The following is an 18,536-nucleotide window of genomic DNA, read 5'->3' as shown; positions in this document are numbered from 1 at the left end:
AATTCATGTGTTCACTGTGAGCATTCACAAAACAAAACACAGTTATATTTCTGAGCCACACTGTCCAGTGGTACAAGCTAGCACAGTTCAAGTAACTCAGCAGTTTTGCCAACCCAGAGTAACAGACAATACTGTGACACAAAATATTTAATCCATGACCTGCCTGACAATTTTCTACTGCCTATCTGCACTTCTATCTGTGGAGCACTTGTCATTTAGATGACCTACATATTAGGAGCAAATAATTTATCTCTAGACCTGAATTTCTTCTGTGAATCATACATTACTGGTTACATTTTGATAAAAGGTACTAAAGAAGATATTAGAGGCATGGTAATTGTGAATAACTTAAAAAAATTAATACTCCCTTCCTAAAGCTGTATTAAACTGTAACTGGTAAGGGCTTTTCCCATCTTAAGAACAAACAAGAAAACAAACAAGCCAATGTAGAATGAATCTTTCAGGAATTCCTTAACATCATACAGCTCTCCTGATTTGTATTTAATCCTTGAAAAAGACTGTTATCTAGAATGTCAAGCAGTTGCAGAACTCACTTTGGGGGCTTCGAGCAGAACTTTCCTTAAGAGCTGCCTCAAACATCTCACGCCTGCAAAGAGATCAAATGTTTCATGTACAGTAATAAAATTACATTAATCAACATTAAAGAAAATGATTTTTCTAATATTAATTTACTGTAGACAAACTAAGTGATATCCTCTCAGCCAAAGAGCCAGTCAAGAATGCAATGGCTGAAGCACTCCACAACTTCTCTTGCCACTGTTTCGACACTGGCACATACGTATCTAAATCTAGTGTAAACAAGAAAGAAAAATAAATTCTTGTAACTCCCAATATATGAATCTCTACTTCTCAGCTCTTAACTGCCAGCAAGTTTTACGAGTAACCCACAAGCATTCCACACAGTAGGAACTAAACCAGTGATGTGATAACCGAAATGGGAAAGAAACCTGGGCTTGCTCTTCCTCCCAAAATAGGTTGTGTCTTTCAGAACAAGAGCTATCTGACCATTTCCTCATTTACTAAAAATATTTCAGTGTATATTTTATAGACTAATTTAGAAACTCAGCAACACAATTTCATTTTACAGTTCTTGTAGAATAGATAGGATATATGGGAGAGTCTTACTTTTTAATAATGAATTTTATCTTAGATCTGTTTCTCAGGATTTTCTCTAGTCTTGGAATTCCAAAAGTAGAAGGTCGGCGGAATGGCACCCCCTCAGGTAGTCCTTCCACGTAGAAAACCTCCGGGAAGGATTCAAACAATGCAAATGGCACCTTCACTGGTTCAGTCAGCCCCAGCGCCTCCCCTGAAATGCAACAGTGCAAATAAGCTACCAGCTAGATACCAGATGTATATAGGAGGAAAACCTCAGGTATAAACAGTATATAATAGTTGGCACATACATACTAGATTAGGTAGAACCAACAGGCTTTGCCTTTTTTGGTTACAGCTATGAGTAGGCAGAGAGAAAATTAAGTCTTCTGCTGCAGTAAATGTGTTCATATTTTGCAGTTGAAAATGAATAATCTGCAGTCGGTTTATGCTACTGGCTTGATCTGCATACAGGACTATCCCATTTGTACTCCACTTTGTTACCAGCAATGCATTCTGTCTCTGTCAGAGAACAGCAGCAAGGGCAGGTGAGATTAGTGCTCTTGTTCCAAAAACTGCACTCAGAAGTCATTACCTCCCGAAGTCATTAGCTTCCCAGCAGCCTGCACTGCCAGCGGCGCTGGGATACACTGAGGCACATCTCTCCAGATACATCCGGAGCACTGAGTCATGCAGAGGCTGAAGTCATACCAAGTCCCATTCATAAGGGGAGTGAGGAAAGCTTAAAAAGACGTGCCACGATGTAAAGTGACTATGTCTCTGGGTCATTAAAGAAGTAGTAATCCAACCACAACTTCTCCATTTCCAAACCCAAATAAAATAACTAGTGGAAATGCGACACAGAATTGCAAGCGACCCTTGTGAGAATGAACTCAAACAAGAAGTTGCCTAGAGCACACAAGGACTGCAGGACCTTTGGAATAAACACGTGAACATCTCTCTCATGCATCTAACCATGTTCACAAGAAAGACATCTCAGCGAAAAAAAAAAAAGCATCAATAAACTTACCACATTTTTCATTAAAAAGATTTTCAACTTTCTGCTTTAAGTCAGTGATCTTGGCATTCCACGCCTCTGCCAGGAAGAAATTGGAAGAATTAAATCAACACTCACACAATGAATTAGTCCTGGAAGAATATGTTTTTTAAAATGTTTAATAAATTATTATGCTTGATAACCTATTTACTATGACAGCAAAATGCACGAAATGGCTTTCATTCTGCAAATGGCACTGAAACTTTCTGCTGCAGTCTAAACCTACAGCCACATCAATCCTCACTTTCCTACATCTTTGAAAGATAGATTCTAGATAAACAAAGGGCAATTAAAATTGAGATTTATTCAAGAGTGATCCAAATTTACAGTATCAAGCATCATAAAATCTGAACCAGCACCCAAAACAGTGGCAGAAAAGTTTTTCATATGTTCAGTGGCATAGCCCTGAAACACATGCCTCTCTTGAGAACGATAAACTCCGTTATAGTTTCAACTTCAGTGGGCTAAGATTACATGTCCATCTAGCAGGCGTTTTGTGACAGCGATCAGCAGCAATTCATAAACCAGTTTACTTGTGGCTGTAGTAAGTGTTCTGTCTGTAGCTGGTCTACAAAACTAAAAACTCAGTTGGAAGTTTAAAGAAGTTGCATACTTAAAAAAAAAATAAATAGCCTAAGTCTAACAATAACAAGCAAAACCAAGAAAACTGTATGCAACTCTGAATATGAATACTGCCCATGCCAAAAGGAGCAGCCATATCAAATCAGTACCTTCTATTCATTCTAAACAGGCTCAGTAGGAGTAAGGAATTCTTTTGTTTCACATTTTATGACAATATGGCTAAAAAGAAAGTATGTGGGATAAATACAATAAAACAAATAACAACAAACTCCTACATAAATAAAAGCAAATAAACTCAGAATGTAAGGATGCTGAAAAAAAGGGTTTCAGGAGACTTGGGAACTGCTTACAGTTACTCTGAATACAGACATTCATCTCACCTGACTATAAGGAGTTTCTCTGGGTTGCAAATTGACCCTGCTTTCAATGCAAAGATTTCTGTGCTAGAGTACTGCACACAGGCCTGGTCCTCCTCAGCCTAAAAACCTCTGTCCCAGTGCTAATGAACACAACTACATGGCTCCCAGTCCTGTCTGGGACTGATTTTCCAGACCCGGAGAGGTCTGTAACAGCACTCTTGCCAAATCAGCTCCAACAGATCATGGCTTACTAATGTTACTTCAAATCCTCCCTAGTTCCTACATACCGCTTGGCTACCTCTGTGCAGCGACGTTCAATATTTCAAGTTTGTGGAGCACTTACTAAGCTTATGCACAGTACCAGATTTCAGCTGGGTTTATGCAGTCTGGTGCACAGCACCACCAGAGAAGTCCTTCAGGGGTCTGCAGCACGGTCAAATAACCGAGTAGCAAAACTCTAAAGGGACTGATCCTGAACCCCAATTAGTAAGATCTAATGGAGCGATGCTGTATTTGTACAGCATTCTCCATACATCATCCAGGATTTCTGTGATGCAGATTATTCTACATGATGAACTGAATGTGCATGAAAACAAGAACTTCAGTCATTCACTAACTGTAGAATAAAACATGAATTCAAAATCTGTGATATGTAATCACCAGAAATTTCAATACCAACATTAACAGAATGTATGTTTGCTAAATCCCACAACATTTACCAAAAGAAAATTCTCTTCCTCGTGGCTTGAAACTCATATTGGACCCATTGGTTTGAGAATTAGTTCGAACGTCTGTTTGTGGGTTATTAGGACCTGTAAAAAGACATTACAGAGAGACATGCAGAGAGCAGAAATAAGCTATCATACAAAAATAACAATGCATCAAACAGGATTACTGGAGAAAAATTAACTTCTGAATCGAGAGTAGAATAAAAACACCTTAAGAAGTTCTTCTAGGGTTGCATTTAAGCATTTGATATTACTGATCAATCTGTCATTTCTCTGCTCAGGACTACATCAGTTTCCACATCTCTGCTTGGAATAAAAGGCCCAAGCAAGCTGTCACACTCCAACATTTTACATAACCATCATCTGCACAGAATCCAGTATTGTTCAGAAATGAAAAATAAAACTGTTTTTATATTAAAGAAATATAAATAAAACATATCTGAAGCCTTGAAATGAAACTTGAGTTTGCTACATAAGGTGCATGTATAAGTTAATCATGGTCTATGAAAACAGAAGAACAGAATATATTAGAAGAACAGAAGAGCATTAGAAGAATATTTAATGATATTTCCTCCATACCTTCTTCAACAGTAACTTCAATCTCTGGGACCTCTGAATTGCCTCCAGGACTTCGTGACCTTTTTGAACTCTTTGGACTCGTTGCTGGAAGTCAATATAATACAAGGTAATGCACGAACTCTCTATAATGTATACACTGCACAGCTAATGAAAAAACAGCTCTATTCTGAAAATTCCAACAGACTGAAGAATCACTTGTGTTTGTACTAAGTACAGCCTGTACTGTAAAATCTGAACAATACAGTGATGTTCACAGTCTTTAAAAGTAGGTTTAGTATTGTCGAAAAAGGCAGATATAACACCTAAATTTTCACTCCATTAATACAGAAAAGACAACTCTTTTTTCTAAGTGTGTAGGACAGCTTTGGTACTTTTATTATCTAAATTACAAAATTATTAACTTCAGAACTTTTAAATAACAAACTTAAAAGACTTAATTTTTCTTCTTTTCTTACAAAACTTCATTGTTATTTACTTCAGTTCACACCTGTAAGTTAAATATGGTTTAGGCCTTTAATAGCAAAATAAAAGTTGTCAAAACTGAGTAAATTCCATTTTCTGTATTGGAATAGTCTTAAGTAAAAAAAAAAAGATAAATTTGTTTTGAGTAACTTCTTCAAATAATAGCAGATTTAGAAGCAATTACACTCGATCACCTTAAATAGTGCCTTTTGTTTGTACCACCCGTATTTTTCAACCACAAAGATCTCTCAGCTTGCTAAAGAAGCAGAAAGTAAGTATTTATGAATTGATGGCAGCAAAAAATACTTAATTGTCTACCTTTAGTGTTTATTTTACTAGCCAGTCCTGGAGGCAAATAGGAAGTGACAAGCTCAGGCCTAAAAGTTGAACAGAACACAATCCAATCAATTACATATATATATATATATATATATATATAAAAAAAAAAAAAAGCAGCAAGGTGTTACAAATTTGTTGGAATTCAGCTGAATTTCAATTTACATAACATCAGCTCTCTATAATAAAATCCTGCTAGAAGCATGCGTGACTATCTACTATAACCACAGAAAGTTAGAAAACAAAGATACATATTCTACACTGATTTTTTTCGGGGTTTATTACAAGCAAAAAAATAAAGAAAAAGGGAAAAAAAGGAAAAAAGCCTCCCAGTACAAGGCCATTTTTCCCCCTAGATCCTTGATGCAAGAAACATGCCATTTATACATTTATATAAATATAATAAGGCAAGTATCTTTTTTTTGAGATAAAACACATGCAAAATACTTTCTGTTTCATGGAAACAGAATTTAGGTAGCATTTAAAGCCTAAAGTTGTTGGGAAGAAAACCCAAATAACTTCAAATGAGGAGTAAAAATAACTGAATTACAAACATACTTTTTAACAACAAATTTGATTTTGCCACTCCCACGGACAATTCTTTCCAGGCGTGGAATTCCAAACCATGTGGGACTCCGGAAGGGGATTCCTTCTGGCAAGCCTTCGACGTACAAGTACTCAGGGTTTGATTCAAATACAGGATAGGGAACTTTCACTGCCTCTGAAAGGCCCAGAGCTTGGGCTGAAAATAAAGATTTAATGATAGTTCACACACTCAAATGGGTGGTATTTTATCTCAACTGATTTTAAGAAGCTTGGCTTACAGAAGTGTTACTACTCAGAGATAATAAAAAAAACCACAAGAGAAATATTTAAATAAGTTTTCTATTATTTTCTGTAGAATAACTGCAAATGGGGGGACTTAGTCCATTCTTGTTACAGATAACATCTAAGCCTGCAGTGCCTAGTATTTTCTTCAGAGAACTTTTTTCATCCAAAAGCTTTCTGTGCAGATATCATCTCTTGTCACACAACTGGAAAAACTACGGCCTAGGATGTTGTTATAAAGTAATTTATGTCAGTTATAGGGAAGAGCCAGCAAAAAGTAGGTAAGAGGAGTCAAGATTTCCATATCTGTCCTAGTACATTTCTGATTTTTAAATAAGTACAGAAAAATTTAAAACTCTTTACAGGTGAGTCTTAAAATGCAGCAGCAGTATAGATCAGGTCATTTAACTTACCAAACTTGATATTAAATATCTCTTCTACTTGCTTTCTTAGCTTTGTGATCCTGACATTCCAATCTTCTTTTGCTGAAAACCAGAAATGGATATGTCAGAATATTACCCAGTTCTAGATAGAGGCACTTTCAAATGCATTTCTCTCAACATAAGAACTTTTAAACTGCCAACACAATCACGTCTGAGTAGACAAGGACACACAATGAGTAATGACCACGGCAGTTAAATGATACATGTAATTCCTTCTACATAATGGAAAATCTGTTTAAATAGTTGAGGGGGGGATTTTCCCCCTCTGCTCAGCTCTGGTGAGACCCCCCTGCAGTGCTGGGTCCAGCTCTGGAGGCACCGACATCAGAAGGACATGGACCTCCAGAGGAGGCCACGGAGATGCTCAGGGGGCTGTGAGGACGGGCTGAGAGAGTTGGGGGGTTCAGCTGGAGAAGAGAAGGCTCCGGGGAGACCTTAGAGTGGCCTCCCAGGGCTGAAAGGGGCTGCAGGGAAGGGGGGAGGGACTCTTGGTCAGGGGTGTAGGGATAGGATGAAGGGTCACAGTTGTTATACTGAAAGAGGGGAGATTTAGATTGGATATAAGGAAGAAATTCTTCCCTGTGAGGGGGGTGAGGCCCTGGCACAGGTTGGCCCAGAGCAGCTGTGGCTGCCCCCTCCCTGGAAGGGTTCAAGGCCAGGTTGGACGGGGCTTGGGGCAACCTGGGCGAGTGGAAGGGGTCCCTGCCTGTGCAGGGGGGTGGGACTGGATGTTCTTTAATGTCCCTTCCAACCCAAACCAGTCTATGAGTCTATAATTCATTACTTTTCATCATAACCCACAAATAACAATTAATTGCTACTGAGCTAAAGCCATTTAGAGTTGTGGAAAGCACGCATGAGGGAAGTTATACAGAATTTTTTGTTTCCAAATCATATTTTTGACTAACAAATTACCTGACCCTGTTTTATTTCCAAGCTTCTTGTACTTCCAAGGCAAGATGCATTGTTTTTTGCATTCTGGCCTACTTATCTGATAGATTTCACAGGTATTTAACACCTGCACGTGTTGTTTATACTTATTCACATGTTCTAGTCCTACTGGCAAAGGAATTAGATTGACTAATTTACTTAAAGTTAAAATGTTGTTTGCAGATTATCTATTGAGGGCACAGAATCACTACTTTGCAGCAGAATAACATTTTGCTTTAAAAAAGGCCCATGTTCTTCAGCAACATGAAGTTTGCATCTGCAGTAAGATCCTCAGCCTTTGCCTGGGAAAATGGTTTTCACTTCTAAGCCCAAGAGAACATCTGACATGTTTGCCTGTCTGACATCAAATCTCAGACCCTGGTTAAGCTTTCTGGGCACTGGTAATACCAGGCTCACCTGTGACAGTGAAAAATACAGTGAAGTAACTAGTACAAAAAAGAAATGTTATTCTGAACATTCAAACAGTCTGAGTTTTAAGAATCATGACCACTGGATGTCAGTGCTTTCATAAAGAGGATTTTATTAGCTGCTTTTTAATGCCGCCATTGGCATCTTCATTGGCAAATAATTATACTGTCAAATTTGACGATAATTGGCGTTTTGGCAACAAAACAAGGGAGAAAAAAAAAAAAAAGATGCTGCCTCATCCTTCTGCTCCACATTGAACAGTCTTTTCTATTGAGCCACCCTCTTACTGAATATGAGCCTTTTCATAAAATCCAAACAAAATCCACAATACATTGTGATGATTTAAGATTAGTGATTACATTATTAAATTATATTTCCCATTTTTTTCCCCCCCTGTAGCAAGCTCAACACAATTATTTCCTAAAGCTGTGGTTTGTTTATCCAGTGAAATGTGTGTGGAAAAACCTAGGAAGCCCTGGATCTGTTTGTGTACAGGTTCCTACTCCTAAAAATCCCTAGCAATACCTGGGTTATACACTTGTGTAGCAAGAAAGTGCCAATACACTCCAATTCAGAGCGTTCAGAAGTAAAAAGCAACCTTACTCTTCTCCCATGTTAAAAGGCATTTCGTGCTTTAAAGAAGTCATTACAATTCCTTACCAACAGAGGCCTGAAAAAAGCCCAACAGTCAGCTGTGAAATGCTAAGGGGCTCCGGAGCTTTGATTCAGGCCAGGATAGTACCTCTGGTTCTCCCAGGCTGTGAAGGTGATCCATTCTAGTTATTCAAAGACAGCTGCACTGCACCACGATCCAGAAAGCCATACACGGTCATAATGACCAATTTATTCTTTTCAGACCTCATGAAGAGCATGTCAGCACACTCATCACAGAAGGGTTACTCCTTGAAAAATGTTGCATTGATCTAAATGTGTTTCCCCACCAAACCCTCCCATTCCCACTTGCAGACAGCAGGTATCTTACCTGGGGCATTCACCCTGGGTTGAGTAACTTCAGTTGAGGTGACAGTTAGCAACTCTGGCCTGCAACCAGAAAACAATCTGCCCATTATTGATATAAAATAAATACTATTACTTATTATGACATGAACTGAAAAGTTTGGACTTTTGTATTATGTATTTCACGCTTTGTGAACATGCTACAGAGATATTTTGGAAGACTTGTCTGGATTGCAAATATGCACTTTATAATCCAGAATGTTTATTCTGCCTATCTGGTAACTAGGGACCAAATGCTTCATGACTTAATGACACCAAGTGCTTGATTACACAAAGGGTGTTTGTTCGGCCTCTTTCTCAAAAAAACCCAAACTGACACGTTTAGGCATTAAAACAACACTTACCTTCTGATCACAAATTTTATTCTGTTGCCTGCTTGAATTATTTTTTCAAGGCGAGGGATTCCATACCAGGAAGGACTCCTAAAGGGGATGTTGTCTGGCAGCCCTTCAACACAGAGGTCAGTAGGATGGGCCTCAAATTTCTGATATGGAACAGCTTTAGGCTCAGTGCTCCCCAAGGCCTCGGCTGTTAGAACAAAATACATCCAGTAAACGGACAGTTTGGCATCAACTTTTATTAGAAGCTAGGTAAAGCTACCAATTCCTCAGGCTGTTGCAATCATGATCTCAGAACCTGCAACAATGCAGGATATCTAAACCCAATGAAGTCCAAGCCTCAGCCCACTGAAAACATAAAAACTTACCATACAGTATCGTGTTGCTATTGGGTATTCTCAATGTTAGTCTGAAAATTACTGGGTTCCTCACTGAGAGGTAATACAGTGGTTTTATCCAAAGTTTTAAAACTATTATAGAACATCCTGCAACATTTTATTCTGGCTTTTATGAAGTTGCTTTTTATATTGCAGAGAACATAAAAATTAACCCAGAAACGTTCTAATACTAATTTTAATGATACTGCAATGGATATAAGTAACTAGTTGTTTTATTCACCAAAGGGAAAAAAATCCAAATAGGAAGGAATTGAGAGCAATTAGAAAAGTTGTACCTATAAGACTTAACAGGGTTTTTTAACTATCAGTTTACCTTGTGTAAGCAGTAGAGTAATACATTCTTTTTCACTCAACTGCCAGGATTTTAGATATTTTGGAAAAAAAAAAAGTCTCATTCATGTATACATTCAAAGGAAATAATAAAAGCAACTTTCAAGAAATACAAACCCATGAAAGAGAAGAAAATAATACTGTACGCACCAAACTTTTTACAGAAGAGTTGATCTACCATCTTTCTCAGTTTAGTGATTCTGGCATACCACTCCTCTTTCACTGTATTTGAGAGTGACACAGAACAAGATACACTAATTATATTTTGGTTATATTTTTAGCCATTCAGTTTATAGCATGCATAGCCATCCTGCATTTTCAGGTAACCCAGAAAATACTATGCAGAAGAAATATGGATTCAACTTGAAACTAGGAAAATTAATTATGGAAAAAAGTAAAAATATAAGAAAATCCATGACTCTTGCCACAAGATACACACAGTGCATTGGCATGAAGAGCTCCAATGCTTTCATCATCTGCTTCCAATCTATAGACCCCATTAGGAGATGGGATTACTTTTTTTGCCAGTTTCATTTGCTAAAACGTTATCTTCATATTCAGTGCAGAATTTGATATGCATATGGGATGAAAATTTGCTTTCAAGGAATTTTCACTAAGCACAACCCCAAAGCAAGCTTTTACAATGGGTGCACATAGCAGTTTGCTCCTTGCTGTACATTCATGTTGAACTTCCAGCATCCATTTCTCCCACTGTTCATGGACAATACTTTAAAAATGGTGATTCGTAACTGCATCAAATGACTCTAGGAATTCTTCTTGAGATGCCAAGCAGCTTAGTTCCAACTCTCCAAAATGTTTCCTTGGTGCTCCTCAAGACATGAGTTAAGTCATAATTTAGACACAGAATCCAATATGTGGTAGCTATTTAGATTAGCATATCCTGGTCAATAAACCAAGATTAAATACAGTTTTTCATAATTTTATCACTTGAGCATCTTTGCTTATTGGCCAATACACATGCAACTTTGGAGCTCACAAGACAAAGTTTTGCCCCTGAAGGTAGTCATGAGTGAGTTCTGTTCCTCCAGCAGAACAGAGCACAACGATGACGTTAGTGCTGTCATATTTGGTAGCAGGAACAGTATCAGCTTTTGTTTCTGCTTTGTCACATGTGCTCGCCATTTGGGATTGTGACCAGTACCCCCTGTTCCCAAGCCCTGGTAATGGGCTGGGTAATGGCTTAACTAATGCCATTTCCTAAGGCAAGCTGCCGTTCTCTGTGACCGAGTGGGTCACACGTTTGTTCCCTTTCCCTTCATGCTCAGGCTCTGAAGGTCCTGTGAACCAAGTAGACAAACCAAACAGATTTCTTCTTTGCCTCCCTATCAGCCTCAAGGTTCCTGGGCACCAGGCTGGTTACTCCCTTCCCCACCAGCCCTACAGTCCCAGGCAGCCGGCCAGCCCGGTGGTGACGTCCCTGGCACGGAACAGGGAAGTGTAACAGCACATGGAGCACTGTCCATAAAATCAAGCAGTTACAAGTCCTAAGGGGAGAACTTGGAACAGAGCTGCTGCTGGACAGCAAGACCCATGGCTCCCCGGGGGCCAGGGACACCCCCAGCATCCTCTGAGGATTAAGTGGGTGACTCATTTTTTATATAATTTTTGAGTCTATTATTGTTATATTGACATGTATTAAGATCTGACCCAATGTGCAAAGGGTTGAGGTGATTAGAAACCACAGGTTGTTTTATTGTAAGTTCTGTATTATGCTACTTATAAAGTACGCTACATTGATTCTGCTTGTAGAAATCCTGTGCCATACTAATCATGAATTCTATGCTATATTAATTATAATATCCTGTTAAAAATAAACCTGTAACTGTAATTACCTTTAGTACTGTCATCATTCTGCCAAGGATCCCTAAAAAAAACCCAAACCCCAACCCTCTCTGTTGCCTCAGTGTCAGGTGACAGGGATCAAAGTACACATCATACAAGGGACTTTTTTTCCTTCTGAATATGTCTTTGTGAGAAACAAGTGGAAACTAAGCCTTGAATAAGATACTGGACAGCTGCCACACTGTGGGTTTAGTCAGCATGCAGAGGTAACAGCTTCTGCTCCATAACTGCACTGCACCAGGGTGGGCTTCAGTGCTGAGGCCATTTCATAAAACCCTCCTGACCAGCCTGTTTTCCACAGGAACGCAAATACAAGTTGTCTTTCTTCTGTCAGCCAAAATACAACTTCTGGATTTGTCCCATTCCTCTCCTGCTGGGGACACAGGCTAGCAGGGACTCTGGACAGAGCAGGATGTTGCACATGGAGCTGCAAGGGCTGGTGCTACATAGCTCTCCTGAGATGGCAGCAGACATGTGGAGCAGCAGAGATGATGAGCTACTGGGAAAGAAGGAATCCAAACAGGGAGAATAGAAAACTGAGGGAAAGGAGGCTGACAGCTGCTGTCTTCTGAGCAGTGTTCCCTGAGAAGTTATCAACAGCTTTCACAGACATTCTCTTCTCAGAAATAATGCAGAGGTCACACATGAATATACCATCACCACGAGTTAGAGGAGACAAGCAACATAAAGTGACTGTTCATAACACTGTGCCATAAAAATGAATTACCACTGGTTTTCTTAGCTACAGGGGTTTTATGGGATAAGGTTCCTGGGCCCCAGGCTGATTATTCCCTTCCTCACCAGCCTTGCAGATGTACCTGCTTTCTCTTCATAATCAGAGTAATGATCTTAAATATGACATAAACAACAGAGAAAAGGGCTAATTAAAAAAACCACATAAAGAGTACAGTTAAGGTTAAAACTTGGTCATTAGCCTACCTATTATTTCTGTAGTCAAATCTGGTGCTCAAAGAAACAGGTTTTTAAGACTTAAGACACTAGGTTAACTTATACTGAAGGAAAAGTTTAATTCTTACATACATGTTAAAGTGACATCTTTATGACATAATTTCTTTGTTTAGTTTAGATCCTTAATGTTCATTTTAAGTACAGTCTTTGATATACTTTTTACAACAGAAGACTATGAGTATAGAATGCAACAAAATGGTGCTGCAGTAGTGCAGATACTACCATTTATATGTTTGTGTCCCTGTCTGAACTAAGAATTTCTCTGGTATTAGTAAAATTCACAGTTCAACCAGGCTGCGGTTGCCAGTTAGCATTTTGGGGCTGGGAGCAATTTGTTTGCTGCCATTGGTTCAGGCATACAAGCTTTCAACACTTGGCTTAGAAAATTTTAAAAATGCCCTGAAGCTGAAGAGACAGTAGAATACAACTGAAGAGAAAAATAAGTCCAGGAAAGTAATTTATCAACTAGTGCCCATGCAAAGACACCATTCTTTCAAAACCTGTTGTGGTGGGGTTTTTTTGTTTTGTTTTGGTTTTTTGTTTTTGTTTGTTTGTTTGTTTGTTTTCCCCAATGCTAAACTTTCTCCCTCACAGCTTTAGGGGAAATGAGTTCATGGGTGCGATTGTAACAAAAATCTATTCTTGTGGTCTTGTTTTTACATGGTCATTTTTGTTACCTTTGGATGGGTGCTCAATGGAGACAGAACATGTAAGAGCATGCACCTGCTGAAAAGTATTCCCTGATGGCAAAAGTGGTTAGAATGCACTGTCTCTGCACTACTACATGAAAAAGGGAGTCTCATCATCTGAGCAAGTCCGATTCTACAATAATCGAAGTCACTATAACCAGTACATTCATTCATCATCACTTTATCGAATTTAGGCAAATACCATATACAGGCAATTATTCCATGATAAAGATAGTTCCCTACCCAGTAAACTATCAACTATGGAAACTACTGCCTTTTCTCTATATCTCAATAGACCAACACTTAGCTCAGTTTTTTTCTTCTGGCCAGCTGAAGCAAATCAGTTGATAGTGTGTTAATAACACTGGCTTGGACAGCCAGTGGAAAAATTGCTGTCACTCTGTAGCCAAAGAAAATTCATAACAAGAGGAATTATTTGCAATTTTTTATTAGCAAAGGCAAATGGTAGCCACCACTAAGACTGACAAATAGGAAACCATACTGTACTCACACATTTGAAGACCTACCTCCTGCAACTGGTTTGTCCAGTGGTACATCTTCTCGTGTCGAATTCAAAAGCTCATGCCTAGAAGATTTAAGATACATGCTTCAACAGTGACATACACTTTGATAAACCAGAAGTTACAGCCTCAAGATACCACTGAAGGATCAGAAAAAACAACAGGGGACATCAGAATATCCAACATAAAATTCCAATTAACAAAGAGCTAGTTGGTACCCTACTGACAAAAACATTTTTCATACCTGATACCCATTTTATCCACTTGAGTCATAACATTTCATGGTAACATACAGATTACATTAAAATTATTTCTGAGGTCTAAGACATTTAATCAGAAACAAAGATTCAAATAACCTTTAAAAATTAAAATCTCAAAGCAGACATTTTTGTTTCCCAAATACATATAGTTTTATCCATATTAGAACAACAAAAAAATTAATTTCTGACATTTTTGAGCTGCTCTGGTTATCACACATTAAAAAAAACAATGAACAGCATTAATTAATTACTGTTACCAACTAAGACAAATCTGAAAAAAGCAGGTGCCAGCACTGCATAAATATTAAAATCTATGCATGGTGTCTGATTTTAAGTGAGCCAAAAGGTAGATCTAAACTTCTTCCTCTTTTCTGGTTATCTGCAAGAATCAGGATGACAGAAACTGAACATATACCTCTCAAATTTGAGAAACTAGCATCCGTGCTAACGGCAGCATGCACAGAGGCATGATCTGTCACTACCACTGATTCCGAGCCTGACCACTGCAATCAGCAGATTCCTGTCCAATTTGAAAACCCTTGGATTCAGCCCTACGCTACTGAACAATAGTAAAACATCAGCTGTTACTCACAGGAGATTCATTTAAACTGTAGGTGCTCATCTGCGGTGTGAAACATCACATCTCTCTGAAGGACCAAACTAGGTAAATATCCACCCTCTACCACAGCTGCGTCCCAGTCTGCCACAGTCACAGCCGCAGTAGTGCAGATCTCAACGTGCTCTGCAGCTCTGAGATCCAGCACTTGGCATCTCTCCCTCATATCCCGAATTCAGGCTTGGTCCAGGCTCCCTTTCAATTCCCCCTGCCTTTGCAGAAAGTTAATGTCAGGGCTCCTCTGGGAAAGACACCAAGGCAAGAAATGACGAGAAAAGAGAGAAGCCCAGAACATCTCACAATGACACCCTGCCATGCTAGCTACAGCAGGCAACCAAGCCCTCAAGCTGCTTCTATGTACATCTAAGGTCTCCCTTCATGTGCACTGTCTGATCTCCAGAAACACCAAGGACACATATCCAACTAAATCACAGGAACCAGTAGCTATTTTGGCCTCAAACCTGCCCTGGGAGATGCTATATAAAGATATGGCCATAGACACCTTGATACAGCATTCCAGCAAGAAAAAAATAAAAGCACAAGCTGAAATTTAGGTCAAGACTCTCAGACAGCACAAAATAACCCCAAGTCAATGGCTTTCAACATGTATTACAGATACAGAGATTAAAATAGTACAAAGAGCTCTGGCTATGAGAAGTCCATAATATTGAAGATCTCTGTCCAGATCTCAGCCACCACTGTGGTGCGCTGGTGATCTGATAAACTGAATTTATGAGAGTGAACATCAACTAAAAATTACTCATCAGTACTGCAAAAGAATGTGTCAGTAGAAATCAGTCTGGAAGTTCTTGAAGATAAAATGAAGCAGAGTGGAGCCAGCAGAAAACAATGAGTAATATCGGGACTAAAATGCAAAATGCCTTACTTCTTAATCACAAAGCGGATCCGTTCCTTTGCTAGAAGTATCCTCTCAAGACGAGGAATGCCATACGTGGATGGTCGCCTGAAGGGAATTCCTTCTGGCAGCCCTTCTACATATAAGTCTTCCACATGGGACTGGAAGAGTGGGTATGGAATAGACACTGGACCTTTTGCTTTTATAGCTTGAGCTTTAAGTCAAAAAAAGAATAAAAACATTAGACTAGCTTGTGGCTCTACTCAAATTATCTGTTTGATATCACTCTGGAAAAAGATTAAAATTAGCAGACAGGCAATAACCCCCTCAGCACATTTAAACATGCAAGCATTCATATTTGGGGGTGGGGGGTGGGTTTGTTTTATAGCAAAATCCCTCTAATTCACAGTAAACAAGCTGCAGACCTCCATACATATGCAGATTCTCCTCTTTTTCTTTTACTCTGTAAACATTTAATAACAGAGACTGCACATGTTACACCAAAGTTTCAAAGTATTTTGGTTCTGTTTAATAGCACAGTTTGAAAGATGAAATTATCTAGACTTAATTATAAACCAAGCATGTTTCAGTTCATTAGCTTTGATTATTATTATTTGTTACTACTATTGGGTTACAAGAGTCATTAATGCCTTGGAGGAGGGGCATGCATCCCTTCTCTTAATTCCTAAAGCTTTGGTGTATGTTAGAAATCCAAAGAATCACTAATGAAATAAACAACACTTCTAATACCATCAAAAAAAAGCACAACCCTACTAATGAAATCTTTGAAGCAAATTAAAAGCAAATAGCAAATTTACCCACAGCTGGAAAATAACCTCAATGTATGTCTTTAGTTATGAGGACGGTAACCGTATCAGTACAGCCATCAGGCTAGCAAATACTGGAGCATGGCACGATTGGCTACAAACACCCAGAGGGCCAATTTCTTTATACTCACGAGGGTACATTAATTTTGTAGGCCACGCAGCAAGAATTCCCTATTACCATCTGACTGGTCTGCAAATAGTTCGGTACATTCTGTTGCTTTGTTATGGAACTTTGATGCAAAAAACTATCTGAGGAGAGAAAGGCCAAGCTAGGGCCAATTAGAGTACAGTGATGCTGTGGCAATGTTTCTGAAAGGAAAACTACTCAGGGCACGTTTTCAAGCAACTTAATGTGAAAGCAGCCCATGGTTCAGGTATCGGTGCATGCAAAATGCTCCCATTAACTCACAAATTCTTAAAAGCAATAAAACAATTTAGGTATTAAAGGCATTTGGGTAACATACTCTTTCAACCACCTGGAATGCAGAACACTTCCAGGTATGTTTATCAAAAAACAGGTAAGTTTTGAAAATACTCTACGTATCTTCGTCTTATATTCTGATGAGAGCTGAATATCAAAATTTTAGAAAACTGTGGGAAGAACTGTGTTTCAACTGCCAAAAATAAGATGGCCAAAACTGGAGACAGAGAATAGATACATACCAAGAGGGACATGAACCTGAAGACGACTCTTAGCAAATACACTAAAGAAACCACATTCAAACCTTTGTCAAAGGAGCTACAGAACAATCACCAGAAGAGCTGTTGTGCATCACACCAGTCCTTCATTACAGTAGATTTTTATTGCAGTCATGTACCTCTTCTAAGAAATTAAAAAGATTATTCTGAGCCTGAAGGCTGTTGTGGCAAGTGGCGAAAAGTGCAACAAATCCAGCAGACAAGCCTCAGATGGAACTGAGCATTTGAACCACAGTTATTCACAAGAGAAAAGATCATCACTGAAATCTAGATCACTACACAGCACCAAGAACAGCTTCAGAGTAACAAAAATCCTGTTTGTTTAAATAAGTAACAACAGCTAAATTTTTACAATACTTTATTTCTCTTAAATCAGCAAATGTTTTAGCAAATACTCTTCAGACAGCCTGAGAACACAGCATCAGTCTGCAGTGATGAGCCTTCTTACATTTGGAACTTTACAAGGCTGCATAGAAATCCTATTGAATACAGGTATCAGTTTTATAAATTAGTCTGTATTTGTGAGCCACTATCTTGTACTTACACTATAAAAAGTAATCCCGTTTAGTTCACATCTAAACACAAAAATAAATTTATTTTCAGACATGTCAGCTGTAGCAGATGACAACGTGATATTGCTAAAACACTTTGGAGCTCCAGAAGCCAAATCTGAAGACCATTCTGGGAATTCTGGATATCTATAACTCATTTCAGTAAATGGGAAGTTGCATGCCCATACAGATAAAGAATTGGAATCTGATATGGAATTGGTTTGTGAATCAATTAGATGTTGTCATTCACAGGGAAAAATGGGATAATTTAATACCATCTGGCCTGCTATGGAAAGTCAGGAACAGCTCCATATTCAACAGACTCCACAGGAGATTTTTAGGCTGGCTATGTGCAAACACCAAAATCAAAATTAAAGCAATTCAACAAGAGTGATGCTCCTTTCCAGAGCAATTAAAATGCTGTGAATCAAATTCTGAACTGTTTTTACTTGGTGTGAGTTGCTTTCAGTGGGCTGTTTAAATGTCTGATGATAGTTACACCCAAAACATACAGAAATTCCAACATCACAAGGTCCATTCTGAAAGCACTTCCACTTTTCATGACAGAAGAGCACCATCATTTATGTTGAAATTTTTGATTTTAGTCTGTGATATGTGGACATAAAATATGTCTACGTGCAACATCTGGAGACACATTCCAAAGTCTAACACGTGTGCTGCTTTTTCTCTCTCCAAGAACCATTAATATATAATTTGTTGCTTCACTGCAAATCAATCATAATCAGAAAGGAG

At 38.6% G+C, this 18,536-nt stretch overlaps 1 protein-coding gene across 3 annotated transcripts in view; it reads right to left on the bottom strand.

Moving 5' to 3' along the window:
- Window positions 1–18,536, bottom strand: part of GTF2I (general transcription factor IIi) — a 76,698-nt gene that overhangs the window by 11,528 nt on the left and 46,634 nt on the right. For all 3 annotated transcript variants that reach the window (XM_026861466.1, XM_026861468.1, XM_026861467.1), the window contains exons 14-26: window positions 15,737–15,920; window positions 13,981–14,039; window positions 10,083–10,154; window positions 9,211–9,394; window positions 8,832–8,890; window positions 6,461–6,532; window positions 5,778–5,961; window positions 5,202–5,260; window positions 4,422–4,505; window positions 3,834–3,926; window positions 2,147–2,212; window positions 1,147–1,330; window positions 555–607 (exon numbers count right to left, since the gene is read on the bottom strand). In XM_026861466.1, coding sequence (XP_026717267.1) covers window positions 555–607; window positions 1,147–1,330; window positions 2,147–2,212; window positions 3,834–3,926; window positions 4,422–4,505; window positions 5,202–5,260; window positions 5,778–5,961; window positions 6,461–6,532; window positions 8,832–8,890; window positions 9,211–9,394; window positions 10,083–10,154; window positions 13,981–14,039; window positions 15,737–15,920 — 1,353 coding nt within the window. The remainder of the gene's footprint in view (window positions 1–554; window positions 608–1,146; window positions 1,331–2,146; window positions 2,213–3,833; window positions 3,927–4,421; window positions 4,506–5,201; window positions 5,261–5,777; window positions 5,962–6,460; window positions 6,533–8,831; window positions 8,891–9,210; window positions 9,395–10,082; window positions 10,155–13,980; window positions 14,040–15,736; window positions 15,921–18,536) is intronic.

This window comes from Athene cunicularia (assembly GCF_003259725.1).
Source record: "Athene cunicularia isolate RWA chromosome 19 unlocalized genomic scaffold, athCun1 chr19_part1, whole genome shotgun sequence".
Classification (NCBI taxonomy): domain Eukaryota; kingdom Metazoa; phylum Chordata; class Aves; order Strigiformes; family Strigidae; genus Athene; species Athene cunicularia.
This window is presented reverse-complemented; position numbering and strand designations above follow the sequence as displayed.